General features: G+C 43.3%; 1 protein-coding gene across 2 annotated transcripts in view; it reads right to left on the reverse strand.

Annotated features, from left to right (window-relative positions):
• med13a (mediator complex subunit 13a) overlaps positions 1–17,376 on the reverse strand; it is a 63,352-nt gene that overhangs the window by 16,958 nt on the left and 29,018 nt on the right. For both annotated transcript variants that reach the window (XM_072375495.1, XM_072375496.1), the window contains 7 exons: positions 14,228–14,373; positions 9,073–9,273; positions 8,753–8,947; positions 8,469–8,631; positions 6,691–6,801; positions 4,308–5,045; positions 2,759–2,975 (listed from right to left, as the gene is read on the reverse strand). In XM_072375495.1, the coding sequence (XP_072231596.1) occupies positions 2,759–2,975; positions 4,308–5,045; positions 6,691–6,801; positions 8,469–8,631; positions 8,753–8,947; positions 9,073–9,273; positions 14,228–14,373 (1,771 nt within the window). The remainder of the gene's footprint in view (positions 1–2,758; positions 2,976–4,307; positions 5,046–6,690; positions 6,802–8,468; positions 8,632–8,752; positions 8,948–9,072; positions 9,274–14,227; positions 14,374–17,376) is intronic.

Genomic DNA, 17,376 nt, shown 5'->3' on the forward strand with positions numbered 1-17,376 from the left:
ATGGAGAAAAGAAGATGGGCGGGTTAGAATAAAGAACTAATAAGTACCTACATAGCCATAAAGCTTAACGAACTTATCACAGCTAGAGTATTTTCCTTCGAGCAATAAGTTGGCCACATGACATAATAGAATTTGAATTTAGGTATAAATAATAACAGTATTAAAACAGCTTCAAGAAATCAGCTACTTCCCAATCAATGTAACAGATAACTAAAAATAATAATAACGTCAATAGAGCAACGAGAGAAAATTGGACAGAAACAACAGAAAAGAAGCTGAGTCTGTATGTCTCTGCTGTGGTAAATGGAAATTCTAGGAGATACCAGAATTAAATCATGATCTGAGGAATGGCGTCTTAACTCTCCTGCCCTGACTTAAATATCTGGGAGGTCTGGCCTTCCATGGAAGCGTGTGCTCTTATGATGGGTGGTGTGTGCTTCGTGTGCTTAGCAGATCTAGTTGGAGAACAGGACTTTTATGTCCTCGCCATTGATTTCATTACGTTCCAGGGCTACTCTCTGAGTAACGTAGGCTTTAATCTGTCTCCCTTAAAGGCCCACTCCACAGCAGAGCACAACATCCACAGCAAGGTCACAATCTATAGGTAATAACACCTCCACTCCTTATCGATAATGTAGCCTTGGGTAGGAAGAGTCTTTGCATATTGCAAAAGCTTGTTTGACTCCAAGGATGTCTGTAGGAGAGCATCCCATCACATTTTACTTCCTTCACTTATCTAAAGCCACTTCCATGCTTGTATCCTCTACTTAATTCAGCGGGCGTACCTCTTCTATGCAGTGATCAGATCATGCGCCCATTACAGCACATGTCACATGGCCAGCAGTGCAGTCAATAGCTCTCCAGTTGAAAGATTGCTCGATCGCCTCTTGATGCTCATATATGATTCACACAAGACCTCAACAGTTTAGTGAGCCATGAGAAGCCGGTTTAGTATTCTGATGAGTGGCGAGTGCAAGATGTTTGTCGAGCTCCAAAACTACACCAACAAAAAAAGGGATGAAATGGCTTATTTGATCATGGAGAGACTCCAGGTTCAGACAGAGCATTAGCAGGTTTGTGGGTTTTCTCAGGTAAAAGAGCTCCAACACTTCCAGAGATTGCTAGTTTAAGTAACAAAAACAGGCATGTGGGGGGGGGTCTACACACACCGTATAAGGCAGGCTGACAGTAGAAGAGCTCCATTGCACAAAATGCTCTTCAGGGAGTCTTCACTCCACTGAGAACTGCCTTCACCCTAACACCATAGCACCAATAGGGGGAATGCAGCGAGCTTCACCAGACCGAGGAGAAGGGAAATATTTGAGTGTGCTTTCTATTGTTCAGTGAGCCAGGTTTTGTGGCTCTGTCAAGCCTGCTGCAAACATGACAGCTAGGAGAGGAAAATAAGAGACTCCTTTTCTAATGTAGGGATAATGCCAGCTATGAGGTGGCTCTCCTCTGGTGCCAATGGCAACGGGGGCCATGAGCAGAGCAGAGAGCAGTTAGGAGGAGGAAGAGGTCAGATCTAACACGAGAAACAGAACTTAAAGAAAAGTGGACATGCTAACTATTTGGTGTTCCTTTGGGCAAAAATAACAATGGTGATTCAGCAATGGTTTCCTGTTCAGTTAGACTTGGCCCGTGAAAGCGGATGCACGTAGAAAGTCGTCTCACTGTTATTTTTAGTGCAGTGTTGCTTAGGATGCTGATGGCCTATTTTCTACCTCGCTGGCTCCCAGATGTTCAAAATCAGCCCCCTTGTCCCCTTTTGCCCCGAGAATAGTGTGAGAAGGGCGTGGTTAGCCTCTCTACTTCCTCTGACAACTCTCACAACTACGCTTCCATTTTTCAAAAATGTCACTGCTGTTTTTCGTCAGAAATCTAAAGACTGTGGCTGGAAGAAGCCTGTGCGTAGCTGGTTTCCAGACAGAGTGGAGTCTAAGAAGTCACAGTGAAGATCTGGCAGGTTGCCACTAAAGTTTCTGAAGGACCAGCGGCATTACAGGATGTTGCAGACCTGTGCAAATCTCCAAAATAATAATCACAAGGTTTCCAGGTGATTTATGTAAAGCATAATTAGATTTTCTTTTTCTTCAGCTGAGTTTCTTGCAGGGTTTACTAACTTCTACAGCTTAAAAAAAATACAAATAAATATGAATTATATGTGGTTCAGAAGTGAGACTAGTTGGGTACCAATATCTGAGAGAGCTGCCCCATAGGCTTGAAAACTTTTATACAATCCTTTGAGTGCATTCTGGAAGTATGACGTCAACTACAGTTTTACTCGAGTAAATAATCTCAAGGCGACTGCAGATGACAAAAATTGACAAAAATTACAGTTAAAATAAAAGAACCTTTTCAGAGAGCGGCATCCAGATGAAAAACCCACGACGGTGTGAGGAATCCATTTGTGCATGTAGAATAAAGCTACTTAGAGCAGACATGAGAGCTGGTGTGAAGCTTTTGTTGTGGGAGACACGGTTTTATGTGTGAGTCACACAAAGGTTATGTTTGTCAGCGGAGAAATGCGCCGCTGTTTGTCGTTATGGAAACAAGTGGTAAAAACTTTGGTAAATCTAACAGCCTCTTAAGTTGATAATTTAGTTGACATATGGGACAAGGCAGAACTGTTATGCCATGATCATTCAGCCTCTGAACATATTTAGAGAAACGTAGACATAATAAATCCATTACGGCATCCAACATATCAAGGCTCAGACTGGAAACATTCCTCATTCCTCCACTTGGCTTGCCTTACCTTATGTTTCTTGCCTGGCTCACGCTCTCCTCCCGCCTTATCCTTCTTGTTGGAAAATGTGAACTTAACGTCGCCTTCCTCGAAGGCATAGGGGTCCACCTCTGGCTCATGATCTCCATCCGTTACAGCAGCGGAAAGGTACTGGTTCCTCCTGGCTCGATACATTTGAACCAGTTCTTCAGACACCTTCAGTGGGCATTTTGATGTGGACATCACTCTAAAAAGAAAAATATGAAACATGTTAAGATGTGAGGACACCACATAAAAAAGATCTACTAAACAAAGGCTGTAGGTATCATATTCATCTCTAACGTAAATTCCATAACCAAGCGTTTGTTGAAGGGAAATTCATTAAAAGGTTCATTTCCATGCTGGTTCTCTTTGGCCAGATGGTAGCTCTCAACATATGTCAGCGTTGCTACCATCTTACATGCAGTAACATAAATGTCAGTGACTGCAAACAGTTTTGACAGCTGCCATGAGGCAGAACCAATGCTGTTTGCTGTCAGACAATTGTATTCCTGTTGGATCTTTTTGAAAGCATGGTCACTCCAGCCATGCCTGTTCCTACACTGACACAGTTATCACCTATTAGAGTGGCATCACTCTTCAAATTCCCATATGTGGCTATGACTGTGGCCTACTTGTTCCTCGTATGTACCAGACCAGTGAAGGATGGGAGAGAGAGAAATGGGGGGAAAAAAATAATAAATTGGCCGCTTAGCAGGACTGCAGGGACTGACCCAACTTATGTGTCATCCCACCCCGCCACTGGCTCCAACATTTCTCTCTGCTTCTGCCTGCTCGACATGCTTGTCCAGCTATGATACAAGGTGATGGTGTGCAGTGACCTGAGCAAGAGATTAGTCGCCATTCAGAGCTGTGGCTGGAAGGATTACAGCTCACTGGAAAAGGCCATCCAAGTGGCTGGCCCCTCGGGATTGCATAACCCCACAGATAATTCCCCCAACACACCCACCCAGCATCCTGCTCCTCTCCCTGCCTTCCTTCAGCCTGGACAAACCCCCACCTCATACTTTCCACTCAGGCTTCCTCGCCAGCAGCTTTTTCTTGGTGAAAGTGTCTCATCAGGTAATGCCAAACTGACAGCATGCAAAACTAGAATTCTATCGGCTTCAACTCTATTACAATAAACAACGTTTAGCTTAGTCTAAAACCCATCGTTGCTCTTGCTCCATGTGAGCTCCAGAGAGAGTTTATGTGTAGGAATCAATGAGCAGTGCTGGCCCTGCAAATTGGTGACACATGATGCAAAAAGGGCAACCAGAAAGAGATGGTGAACAAGCTGTGGGCGGGTAGGAACTTCAGTCAATACGCTAAAGCTGTTGGATGGGAGGAGAGAAAAAGTGGGAGAAACAAGGGAAAGGTGGGATTCACCTCATGACCTTTTCAAAACTGTTTTTTCTTGATGACCGAAAGCTCTAAGGGCCACTCTGTAACCAAGGGAACGGTCGTACCACCCGGGCACATGCGTGTCAGAAAGAGTAAAGATGGCACTTAATAGTGATGATTGGCAGGCGATACTCACTCTGTGACCGATACTACTTCCTGTGACGCTGAGGCCTCATCCCTCAGCTTGTCCCCGGGTAGCAGTGGCGTGGGCACCTCGGGTTCTTTCCTTCGGGGTAGGTTGAATAGCCTCCATGGCGTGTGGGAGCTGTCATCCTCCAGGTTGACGGCTGCGCCCACATAAACAGTGGGCTCGGGAGGTTCCGAGTAGGCAGAGGTTCCAGGGTGAGGGTGGGGGTGATGGGTGTGGAAGTGCTGATTCAGACACTCTGGCCCTCCGTGCTCCTCGCTGCCACCCTTCACCAGACAGGGCTCTGGGGGGGGCTGGTAAAAGTGTTGGCTGTTGGGGGTTGAAGGGTTCTTCATGCCCTCCCCTGAATCCTCTCCTCGCTCACAGGGGTGGGGACTAAGTGGTGGCGGTTGGGGGGAGTTGGCCTGTTCTGAGGGCCCAGTGTTGATCCCCCCACTGTGAAGCTGGGGGGCTTTAGGGATGGTGGTAACATCTGTCGAGCGAAATCTTCCTCCATCCTGACCCCTCATGGAAAGCCGCTGGCCTACTGTTGCTTCCGTCTCGATGGATGTTTCATCGCTGGTCAGGCTGCGATGATGGAAAGGTGTCTGCGGTCTTTTCTGCTGCTTTTCACCTTTCTCTGGCTTCTCTCCTCCAGTTTTGTGCTTGGTTGGAGGCTGGGAGGGCTGGCCTGCTGACTGAGGTTGACCTGGGGTGCTGCCTGCTCGCTGCTTTATTGATTTATATCTGCAGGGGAGAAGTCAAACAGAAAGAAAGTATGATCAGACAGTGAGACACCAAGTAAAACATCTGCAAAGCACGATGTAACAAATCAGGAAGATGCCCAAGGAGGATTTCTTAATTTTCCACACATACAGAGCTGTGCTACAACTCATGCAAAATCTGACGCTAAATCACCACATCTGCTTCATTGATTAACTCAATTACTCTCATCTGCAACAAAGGCAGACTTACTAATCAATTAGTACCACCACACTTCACATATTAAGTAAATTACTAAGGCTGCAACATCAAATCCACACTCATCGTTTTCTTTACTGTTTGCAGTCAAACAAAAAACATGAGACTTAAAAAAAAAAGAAAAAAAAAGTGCTCTCAGAAGAAATCAATAACATTGATGTCTCACTATCTTCATCCTTTTGCCTTCTGGCAGTTGTAATGATGGGTTTATGGTTGTTTTCTATTCAATACCACAAAAAAACAGCTTCATTGTGTTCACCAGGACCTGCCACCAACTACTTTCCGTGACCACCTAACTCATCCACAGCCAAACCGATCCTTTCTCTTTCTTTGTCTGACTTCCAACTTGTGCAAAGATCTCCTACATCCCTGCAGACATTGTGCCAAAAACTGTTGCATTAGCCTCTGTGATGGGTCACCGCTGAGCCTGCTGTTGCAGTTCAATTGTGGACAAGGAAGCTGGGCCCCTTACTTGTGAGTCATCACAAATGGATATCAACGCAAGCAGAAACGCAGTAAAGGTTTCAGTCACACAAAGAATATAAATATTACAGCAATTAATTAGTAATGATCTGCAATTGAGAGGAATTGCACATGCAGGCGAACTGGTCAGTCGAGTTGAGCACTGGCTGGTGTTTACATGCATCTCTGTGAGTTTAACATCTGTCTGCAACAGCAGTAGGTGATGAAAGAGCTCAGCTGAGACACTGAGAAATGGGGTTTCATTCCAAAGCTATGCCCCAGAGACCATCACTAAGGGAAACGAGACAGACAAGGAAACACGGATGCTGCTGAAATCCTGACAAATGGGAAATGATAAAAGAGTGCAACTTTAATAAGATAAAACCATCACAAAACCACTATCAGCACATGCAAAACCCCAGGCTTGGATGCTCAGAAGGTGTTGGTGCATGCAGTAACGCACACTGCACACTTTCCCTTAGAGCCCGGTCTTCATAAAACTGTGGCATTTGAGGAGATTCGCACAAACTTATTAAAAAAGTTTAAAGCCCATGTGTCAACATTAGGAACAACACACACTCCTTCAACTACCACAGCAAGCCTGAAAAAGTCCATCAGAGGACCAACTTTTTGTTTCCCCCTGAAATTATTCCCATCAGTGCGAGAATAAAAATGTCAGAATTTCCCCCAAAACAAACAGCCCAGCAGCGGTCTCAGCCCCCCACGGCTGTCACTTCCACAAAATAGTGATAAATTCAAACAGATGAAGACTAATATGCTTGTCAAAGTCTAGACTTGGATATAAACTGCAGATATTTTGCTGACTAAGGTCCCCAGTGTCGGTGTTCAAAGCCCTGTTGACTCCGTGTAACCTCTTTGAAATGTCTTTGAGCTGACATGCATGAGAAATACCTGCATGTCCAGTGCATCAACATGGAAAGTGACTTACCTGGAACAGCTGCAGTATGACCTCTGTGAAGACTCCACAAAATCCCAGGCTCCGACTTTCTCCGGCACCTCCTCCTCGCAGGTACCATTGGTTGCAGCTGAAAACTTCCGCCTGGGGGAGGAGAAAGCTATTGTGAAGCTGAATTCCAGCTTTGAATCCAACCACTTCCTCAGCTCTTTCATAAAAAGCATTTCATGTGAGAGAGCTGCCCTGCTTTTAACAGAATTTGTTTAACACCAAGCCTAAAATAATAAAAACAGATCAAAAGTGCATGAATAATAAAACTTACACTCCTAGACAATAGTTGTGTGGCAGATGTGAAGTCAGAGGCTCCAGAGGACAAAAAAAACTAACTAACATACAGAGAAAAGCAATCAGTGGTGAGAGGCACTCCAAAGCACGCACCCCCCCCACCGTCAGATGAGTTCGCTTGGTAATATTGGGTTCTGTGAATGGTTGGCTCTTACAAAGGTGCGTCATTTTGACATGTCATTTGAGGCTTCATTAGGACAAAAGATGTTGATCACTAAGAAGAGAAAAGTTCTCTAAATGTTAGAAATATACATAAAGCTGCATGAAGCCAAGAAGAGAGGGAAAAGCTGGCAGAAAACTGTTAAACCCGTAAATTCGTAGGATAGCAAAAGCTGTTTATTTCAGTTTAACACTCAACGCCTTTAGGGCCGACGCTGTCCCATAATGGAAACCAGAGGAAAAACATTTCAAATTGAACAAAATCAGAGTGAGATTATTCTATTTATTGGTGGTTTTTTTTGGGTTGAAATATCAGCAGTGCAAAACCAACCTGATGAAAAATTCAGCGCCAAATCCTAAAACTATATTTGGTCATCAAAATCTAAAAGACTATTACCATAGCAACACAACGCTTACAAATTGTTCCGTTTTAGTTGCATGTACGGCTCAACAAGTCTGCATGTAGATTAATTCCTTAACTTCTACACTGCTCTTCCACTAGTAAAGTGGACACGAGTTAAAGCCAAAAATAGTTGAGATTTAGATTAAACGTTGAACAGGTTGTTAATAAATCAAGATTGTGTTGCGGTGAAATGTGACTGTTAAAATCCCAACATTCAATTAACATTGCCTGCACATGCTGCACACTGAGCTGCAAATTTAGACGACTCAATATGGATTCACCATCAGCGTTATCGAACATTAATGCAACATCATTCACAGCGAGCTTTCAGTTTGGTTCCCATGTTGGAAATTAACATAGATTCAATACTCCTGCTGTGACAAAAATTCAAATGTTGCTTCGGTCTGATTTTGCTGTCTGGGATATAATTAGGATATTAATTAGCCAAAGTGTGTCACTTTCTACAGTTGATTTTAGATCTCGCCAGGTTAAGACAAAGCCTGACACTGAAAACTCTGATTTTAGACTGAAGGGCATTTAAGTTATCACCAAATAAAGAAATGCAAAAACAACATGGCTTTTAAGTGCATATTTAACGGGAGCGTACAGTCCTACATCTGCTCTACTTGCACAAGCTCACTTTTCCTGGCTACAAAAGACAATGAATCTTCAACTGCTGACACTAGAAGATTAAAATAAGTAATAAGGAGATAACATGGTGGTTAATCATTTGCTGGAGGGAGGTCATAAGTGCCACTTATTGAAAGAATCTTAAAAGTCCATGTCTAAACAGTATTCACACTCCATTGATTGAATTAATATGTTTTAAAAAATGGGTTCTGGCACTTTTCATTTATATTGTGAAGCAATCAGGGCCACTTGTAACACACAGCGGCAGACTCACTTGTTCTGGGCTCTGTTGATATTGCACTCTTGCCAGACATGCTCCACCAACTGACTGGCGAGCCGGCGTGGAATCTTTCCTCCGTGGTGACTTGTTCTGTCTACGCTGAACACATCAGATGATGCGGGCATCTTAACCCACTTCTGGGCCGAGTGAGAGTCCACTGGAGAGATGAGAGGAAAGGTTAACAGACCATTTGACACACACCAAAAACAGACCAATTCACCTGACTGTGTCCAGAGAAAGCCTCGACTCGACACTTCGCTGAAGTCCTCTAGTTGTACCTGTGTGCGCCTCCTCAGGTGATGTGGGAGGGGTGAGGGTCACCAAAGACATGGCAGGCTCTCGCTGGGAAGTAGGCACTTGGTGGCCACCCGAGTAGACGGCAGTGCAGTGTGAGGACCCCACAGGGGTCACAACAGGGATATCTGACTGGGGTACCAGCACCAGGCAGGCTGGGTAAACCATACGCACACCACCTACACATGCCAGAGACACACAAAAAGATGAACTATCCAGGAATCAAACCAGCCGATTCAAACACAGGCAACTCCACATTGGAAAAGTGATCTTAAAAGCTCATTATTAAAAAACAAGAACTGACCAACGAGGACCTCCACTGAGGCCAGAGATTCATCCTCCCAGTCCATGTCCTCCGCCTTGTCCTCGGACACTCTCTCCTTGGCACTGGGGCCGATGGGATAGAACTGGTTCCACTCTTCGATCAATTTCTGGGTGGGGGGGTCTGACATCTTGAAGGACTGGCCTGTCAGCGTCCCGTTCAGGCCAAATGGACTTAGGATTACTAGACAGAGGAAGGAGTGAAGGGGAGAGGAAAGGAAGAGAAAATACGAAGCATCAGTGCATTTACTCTGCATCATCTTCTTCCACCTCTGTATTCATTTCCTTTCTCACTGCCCTTGTGTTCATCCTAACCTTTGGTTTCCTTCAATTTACTTTTTGCTCTTACTTTCTCCCACCCGTATCCATTTTGGCAATTTTCTACATCGTTACACCTTAAAATTTTTGAATTGTCCACATCTTTCTTGTTCTCCTCTCAAATCAACCCGTTTTTCTTTCTACATTAGTACTCACCTGTTTTCTTTTCATTACCTTTTCTCTAATCTTCTTCCCATCCGGGCCTAAATTCCTCTGATTGTCTTTCTTTTCTTAAAACTCTTTCCTCCAACCCTTGTCCTTAAATTCACACCACCTCCTTCCCGTACTCGGTCTTGTAGTAATCACATTAATCTTATCTTGATCATCTTGCCATGCTTTCTTCTTACATATGTTTTCTTTCACTCGCACTCTGCCATCTCTGGCCAAATCAGTAGCGCTCCGACCTTTTTCAAACGACAATTATAGGAACGCGGCAGCCTCCCAGAGCCCATAAACAGAGGCTTATAAAAAAAGCCACTCCTTGGCAAACACACAAGACCTCACAAACGTATCAGAGACACAGAGAGAGCCAATCACCATGCTTATTGAACAGCCCAGCATCCATCAGCCAACGCAGATAGCCCCATAAAACAATGCATAATGCATACATGTGAGCACAGCATTGCAACCTGCAACCTGCATTCATATAAACACTCTGTACATCACGCATAGGAATGTGGCGAGGGGTTATAATGGTTCGACGAGCTGAGTGTCTGGGTGGGTGTGCGAGTGAGCATTTGTTAATGTCCCTCTATGCTCTGCCTTTCCAGTATGTCATTACTAGACTGGATGGCTTCTGTCCCCAGGTATTGATCCAACCCCTGGACCAGAAGCCCTCAAAGCGCCAAAAACAAGCATGATGTGTTTAAGTAAGAGGGGACACGTTTACTGTCAAAAGTGCAGAACATCTGAGACAGCATTTTAAAAGGCAAGAGTCAAAGGAATACATTTCAAAACATCCCACCACACTGTAGGCATGTTCAAGTGAATCTGACTCTCAGAACACTGATGTGTTACACGATCCATTAGTTGAAAAGCATCCTGACATATTAATATTCGTTTAATGTTTAAAAACCATCTTGGATAAAAAAAAACAAAAATACAATGTATGTAAATACCAAGATTCTATTTTATTTTGAAGGAATTTCTTTCAACTTAAAGCATGTTCTGTCTTATGAAAAGATTGGTTTAAAGTGAATAAACTAGGCTGCGAAGTTTAGGTTCAGGTAAAAGCTATGTTGCTCCTGATTACAGCTCAGCAGAAGTAGTTGTCTTCACAGAAGACTTTTATCTTGAGGAACAGCCAAAAACGTCCACTGACATCTAAAAAAGAAGAGCTTTTCTTCTGGTCATGTATAAATCTGGGAAGACACCCGTCAGTCAGCGCTGTGAGTTTATTGTTTACGGTCAGTTCAATCTTTGCCAGCTCAGACACAATTGCACAGTTGTCTCCGTTCCCCTTAATGCTGTGCTATTTAACTGCACCTGCTGTTACTACGGTAACCCGACTTGTTGCCAAATCGACCAAGAGGACCATCTCAAGGAATACAAGTTTGAACGAGACGGTTTGGGTTTGGATTTTTCTTCTGAATGAAATTTTTAATATACACAATCGACACCTGTGGCTATTTCAAGGACGATTGCTGGCAGCTGGAGGTGAAAGATAAGTAACAGTAGTGGAGTGAGAGCACTGTTGAGCTTTACCAGGCCGAGTCTGAAGAAATGTTACTTACAGTTGAATAAGACCTGGTGGCGTTTGTAAAGGATGTTCTTTAAAATATAAAAATGGTAACTTGGCAAACAATAACGAACCTACACAGCAAAGAAAGAAATAAAAGGTTATTTATGTTGCTGCTCAACATAACGTTCACTTATAGGCAACCATATTGATCTCGATTGAATTCAACCTCGATGCCTTTTCCTTTAATTTCTGCATTTCTTGCTGTGCAAAGACTTTCACAACCTGGGGCTAGAAATAGAGAAGATATCAAATTCAGCACAATTATGGAAATGGTTTAGTGTTTTCTCCATCACCACATCACCTTCTCCTCCTCTGCTTCCACCATCTCTTCTGCTCCTCTCTCTTTCTATGGCCGCGAGTCTGTCTTTGGCTCCCTCAAGACATGTCAAATGTAGTCAGATCAGTGTAATGGGCTGAGAGTTCATTACATTCACTCTGCGCCCTTTTATGAGGTCACATCCTGGAGAGGTCTGCGTGCGGGAGCGCTCCGCCGAACAGTAAACCAAGCTTGGCAGAGGTGACTAGGGAGGGAGAAGGGGGGAGGTGGATGAAAGGGGGTGGAAGTCAGCCCTTCCTCGACGCTATGCTTGGTTAGCCGGGAGGAGATACACTGCAGCAGAGAAAACACACACCTGCGCACTGATCGTAAAACACATTCCAGAGACAAGTGTGCGTCATCATCGACGTTCGCAAAATGTAATGGATGCAGGTTCCTCAACGGGTGCTTGAGGGTGTTTCTGCAAAGTGAGGATCACGGCATCATCCCAACCGATCAATATCAAGATCGTCCTCAATAACGCAATACTCAAACCATAAGCAGCGTATCTCACAACGGGCAAAAAGAAGGACTGGGTGTGTGTCGAAAGAACAACACTCAGTACTGAACTACAGGGTGCAGAGCAAAGGCATGAGCATCGATCAGTGAAATATTCATAAGCTGGTGAAAACAGGATCACTTTAAAGGACAAACAAAGCCCATCGGCATCCCTATAGGGATTTATATACCAAGAAACAAGAATACTGTCATTTTGATTCAGTTCACTAGTCTTTACCTGAGGGGTATTATCACCTCCGTTCAGGGGCTCGAGAGACACTAAAGGGGTTGGCTGCACAGAAATCACTATGCTGAAGGGAGGAAGTGATCACTGTTATTATTCTGGGGGGGTACAGACAGTTGATGGCTGAATCTAAAAATGTCTCCTCTCAGTTTGAGTCTTGCAACTTTTTTCTGCATAAAAAAGGCACCTTCTGAAAATCAAGATAATATCCTGATAATCAAGATTTTTTTTTTTTTTTTTTTGCACATCCATGACTTTTTGTGTGTATCATTTTGAGTCTGGGGCACATTCAATCAAGGATGAGAGCATCTTTGTGGCTCGGTGGAGATATTTAGGGCTAATAGTGCTCTGGTTTTATGTAGGTTTTTCATATCCTATCAAACCAATGCTCAGCTGAAATGTGCAACCAGAGTAACTAAATTTACGAAATGATACCTGTGACGAGCACTGCCAGGCAGTCAGGCAGCGTGACAGAGCGGTGCGTGGGGGATCATTTTGGGTTTAATCTCCATTAAAAGAGCAGAGCATGTTAACGAGAATGAGTCCAAATGCTGACTTTTTAGTGGAAACACAACAAATCCAAAAGGAAGACTCGCAGAAAATCGAGGAATGAACAACTCCTTGTAGTCTCTTCTGGAGCGATTTCTTTTTTGTGTGAATAACAAGTCTTGTTTATCGTTTTCCTATTCTGATATGCTCTACATCTACAGCACAGCAAGCCACAAATAAAGGCACAGTCGAGTAAAAATAAATAAATACAGCTTCATGCAGTGGAACCTACTACAAAATGTCAAGACATCAAAGTAAGTGCAGCTTCAAACCTCTTCTCCGACATGAACATCAACACAATGATGAGTGCCACTTGATATCAAATAATGGTGTTTGGAGAAGAATGTATATTACAGTAGTACATTAACATGTCTGAGTGGGGGTAGAAGTGCAAGCAGCCAATAGCTTTGGAATAAAACACTTTAGCTTTAGCCCGAGGCAGCCAATAATCATCATTAGAGCTGCAGATTTTTAGAGTTACACTTATTATATAATAATATTTCCACGAACCATGTAGGCTTCTATTTGAAAATGGCTGTAAGCCTATTTGTAATGACAAATGATTGTATGAGTATTATACTGGCAACAGCACAAAACACAGCATATGCAGACTGCTACTATATTTAATAAAAAAAAAATGAAACAGCATGAATAGCATGAAACTGATTGTGATTTTAATGTATATTTTAATGTCTCTTTGAGCCAAAAGGTTTGAAATATGCATAAAAAGAAAAAAAAGGCTTTGCAATAAATGGGGTGTTTGAATGTTTAGGATTAACCTGTAACTGCAGGAGGTAATGCATGTGCAAAAAGAAGAAAACAATGGAGAGAAGTTTGATTCCAGATGAGATGAGCGTCCAGAAAGCAGCAGTAAACTAAAATCTTTGTGGTTTGGACTGTTAATCAAACAAAACTGGAAGCAACTCAATGCAAACACCACGATCAACATAATCCAGAACTGGATTTGTTATTAGTTTGCAAACTAATACAGAGATTCCAAAAAATATGGCCGCATGTTTTAACATTTCAAAGTAGAAAACAAAAACCAAACAGCAACCATAAGCCATAAGCCACCGGCTCCTACGGCTGTCTCAGTGTAAAAACACCCAGGCTTCCAGTGGATGGTGTCATCTGACCAAAGCCTTGTTTTGGTTCTGTATTGAAATGGGAAATCCCAAAGCAGCGATGAAGAATCAAATTAAAAACAACACTCAGCTCGTCCAACACCACTGCGCAGCTCGTCTGAACTCGAGGGAAATGATGCCTACATCATAACTGGGTGTAAATCTCCACTTGACGGTCAAAACCCAAATGACACATAAATGGATGACTCAGTCCATGTGTTCACCCAGCCACTGACCACACTTTGAGGAAACATGTCGGCAGCGAGTGCTGCAGCGCTGGATGCTTTTAAAAACAGACCCCAAGACAAACTAGCCATTGCTATCAAACATAATGAGTTTATGACCCACCTTGAAAAGGACTGGACGCCTGCTGGGCCAAAGTGAGGTGCTCCTCTGTTAGATGGTAGATGGGCTGGTGTTGGTTGATCTCCACACTGGTGCAAACATTACTATCACCATGTAAGAAGAAGGTGAAGGCGCAGGACAGGTGCTCACTGTGAAGACCAAGAGGAAGAAAGAGTGAGTACATGGGGTCATGTGACTTTGATATGCAATGAATAACACCAACGGCATGTAGGCAGTGTGCTTAAAAAGAGGGAGCTGATCAGATAGTCTAGTTCAAGCTCCTGCTCGTAGATCAGGTGAAAGAAGAGGTGGCTAAGCAAGGAGAGGTAGAGGGATAATTGATTTTTGAAACCTGTGTCTTTTTTTGGTCAGAGGACACAATGATATATCTCCACTCACTCTATTCTGTTCTCTCACTCTATTCTGTATTCTGCTTCAACATGAGAAAGACTCATGATGAAGCCAGAGATGGATACAAAGGAGTAAAAGAAGAAGCTGCTGCTCCGACACAAAAGTGCCTTATTTGTCTATGTCAAATCCTTCTGAGAGATGGATCTTTTATTCCAATGTTGTTACAGATGCTAATTAAGTGTAGTAATCAGATGAATAACAAACAAGAGTGGTAAATTTGAAATTTAAGGCTATACAGAGGTCGGGATACTAACTGTCAATAAGACAAAGCTCACAGGTGGTCTGTGAGTGCAAGTGTGCGTCTGTCTGCTTAGTGTCTGCTGCTGTGTGTGCAAAACAAAGGGGCAAGAACTGACTAACCCTGGAGTCCACGCCAATACGCTCTGCAACTAAACAGGACCTCCACTCTTTCACACACAAACGCACAACAGCTCCTCTGCCTACAATGCCTGCCTGTGCCAGTCTGACCTCAACAGCCCACGAACAAAAAAGACAAACTACAGAAGGAAAGCAAGGACGATCAAGGAGGAAGGAGAAGGCAGCGGGGCAAAATGCAGAGCATTGTCTGTGGGCTTCCCTCTCTCTGCCAACACACAGCCGTGCGCACGCACCCAAACACGGAGAGCCGAGGAGACGGCGCAAGTGACAAATGACCGAATGAGAGTGGACGTAGTGAATTTGGAAGTGGATCAAAGAGGGTTGCCTCCTCGGAGGATTTGGTTAAGCAAATATCAGTCTTCTCTCCCTGGCTGTGGCGCTCTGACACACCTACTCTGCAGGGGATTAAAGAAAAGGAGCAGAGCGAGAGAAAGTGAGGCAGATGGAGAACGGTGTAGGAGGAGAGAGAAAGATCTTCAACTGGATAACACCACCTACGTAGAAAAAAAATAAGAGACTGGTGGCTCTTGTTTCCCACCTTCACGTCAGCTGGAACAAACTCAGGCCCCCCCCCCCCGCAACCTTTTATGGCATAAAGTGGGCACAGCTAACAGATGGATAGGGCTGACACGGTTATGAAATCTCGGTTAATGATACATATATTGTGTTAATCTAATAATACAGAAAACAAATCTAAAAATGATGTCCGTGTGTCGTTTTAAACAAAAACTGCACATAGCAAATATGCCAGCTCCTCAGAGGACAAATAGCAGTTTGACATCATTAAAAGGGCGTCGACTCCATCAATTAGTCAATCAACTCTATTTACGGAGGTGAAAATATCACACACTGTCCCCTCCATCCAGCTCTTCTCATAAAAGGTACATAAAGATCGTTGCAACTGTAACGCGGTCACAAATATCTCAAAAAAATATCACAAACAATTAATTGTTAATTGTGACAGGCGTATAGGTGAATAAACTGATATTTTGGAATGGCTAGGAATAGACAACATATAGCTGAAATCCTTACAGCAGAGACCGATTAATCAAATATTAAACTCACTTTATCAAGTTAACATTGACCTCCAATAAAAACAGCTTGACACGGTTCATCAGTAGAAGCAACTCCAGGGCCGGGCATATGGCTAAAAAACACTAAGCACTGTGCTCCTCTTCCGTTCAGCGCACTGGACAGACACCAAACTTTTTATCAAACTTTAGCAGAGTGACGTCAAATTTAGTCTCTCTTGTTCAAGTCAAAGAGTCCCGGACTTCACTGCTGGCTATGAATAGGAGTTGCTTGTGTTAAAGATGTTAAGTTTTTAAGCCAAATCAATTTTGTGCTTTCTCACCAAGCTAATCATAATGATCTTGACTGAATCCATCTTCCATTTTCCCGTTTCTGCATCTGATAAAGTTCATCAAAATCCAATCCTTGCTTCATTGTGCTGTGCTGTGTTTGTGACCTCAGCCTGCTGAGTGCTTTCATTTCCACGCTTTTGTACGACAGGCAGCCTCCACAGCGCAGACTTAAGTCAGCAAATGCAAGCAATTATTACGGTACAAACCTGAAAAATCAGGTTGCGGTCTGATCCGACACCCAGGCCAGCAAATTACACCAATTCTCTGCATCTCTCATTAGTAAAGAGCAGCGCACCCAACGCTTAGCCAACAGTGACTGATGTTTTCTGTGGTTAAAATGGCAAACATGGCCGGTGGAAGGTCATATCAGCTACCATCAAATTATCACCAATGAGTAACTTCATTAGAGGCTAAAATGACACTTTGCTGGTGTTTGTGAAACCTGTAAAATAGGATCTTGGTGGCCATCACCTTATGGGTGTTAGTTGGGAATGGAAAAGGTGAGAGACATGCAAAACCATGATAATTACAAGGTGAAGCTTCACAGACGACTAGCCCCAAGTGAGAACTACTAAAAGACTCAAAAAAAGAACAACTTGCTTGTAGGTAATAGTTCTCATATTCTTACTTTAGGGTTGAATAAGAATATTGAACAAAAGGAAAAGAAATCAATGATCTAAGGTACAAACCCACTGTAAGCTTGGTCTGTACTCATGCCTTTAATTTACTTTAATTCACAACAAAAGTGATGCCAATCCAATTAAGCTAAAGACAGAACAAGTATTTCAATTAAATACAACCTTTCATACATTGCTGACAAGGTGCCTATTCTATTAAGTTTACCTGAACAGTATGACAGGCGGAATTAAAAGATAATATACTGATGGCAGGAGCTGGAACGAACAGCAGTTACCAGAAGCAACCTGATCAGAAGCAGAGCTAAATGCAAACAGAAGAAGAAAGCACCGGTGCACAGCCAGGTGAGGCTGTGGAAAAACA

This window comes from Leuresthes tenuis, unplaced genomic scaffold (genome assembly GCF_036924035.1).
Source record: "Leuresthes tenuis unplaced genomic scaffold, fLeuTen1.0.hap1 SCAF_21, whole genome shotgun sequence".
Classification (NCBI taxonomy): Eukaryota; Metazoa; Chordata; class Actinopteri; order Atheriniformes; family Atherinopsidae; genus Leuresthes; species Leuresthes tenuis.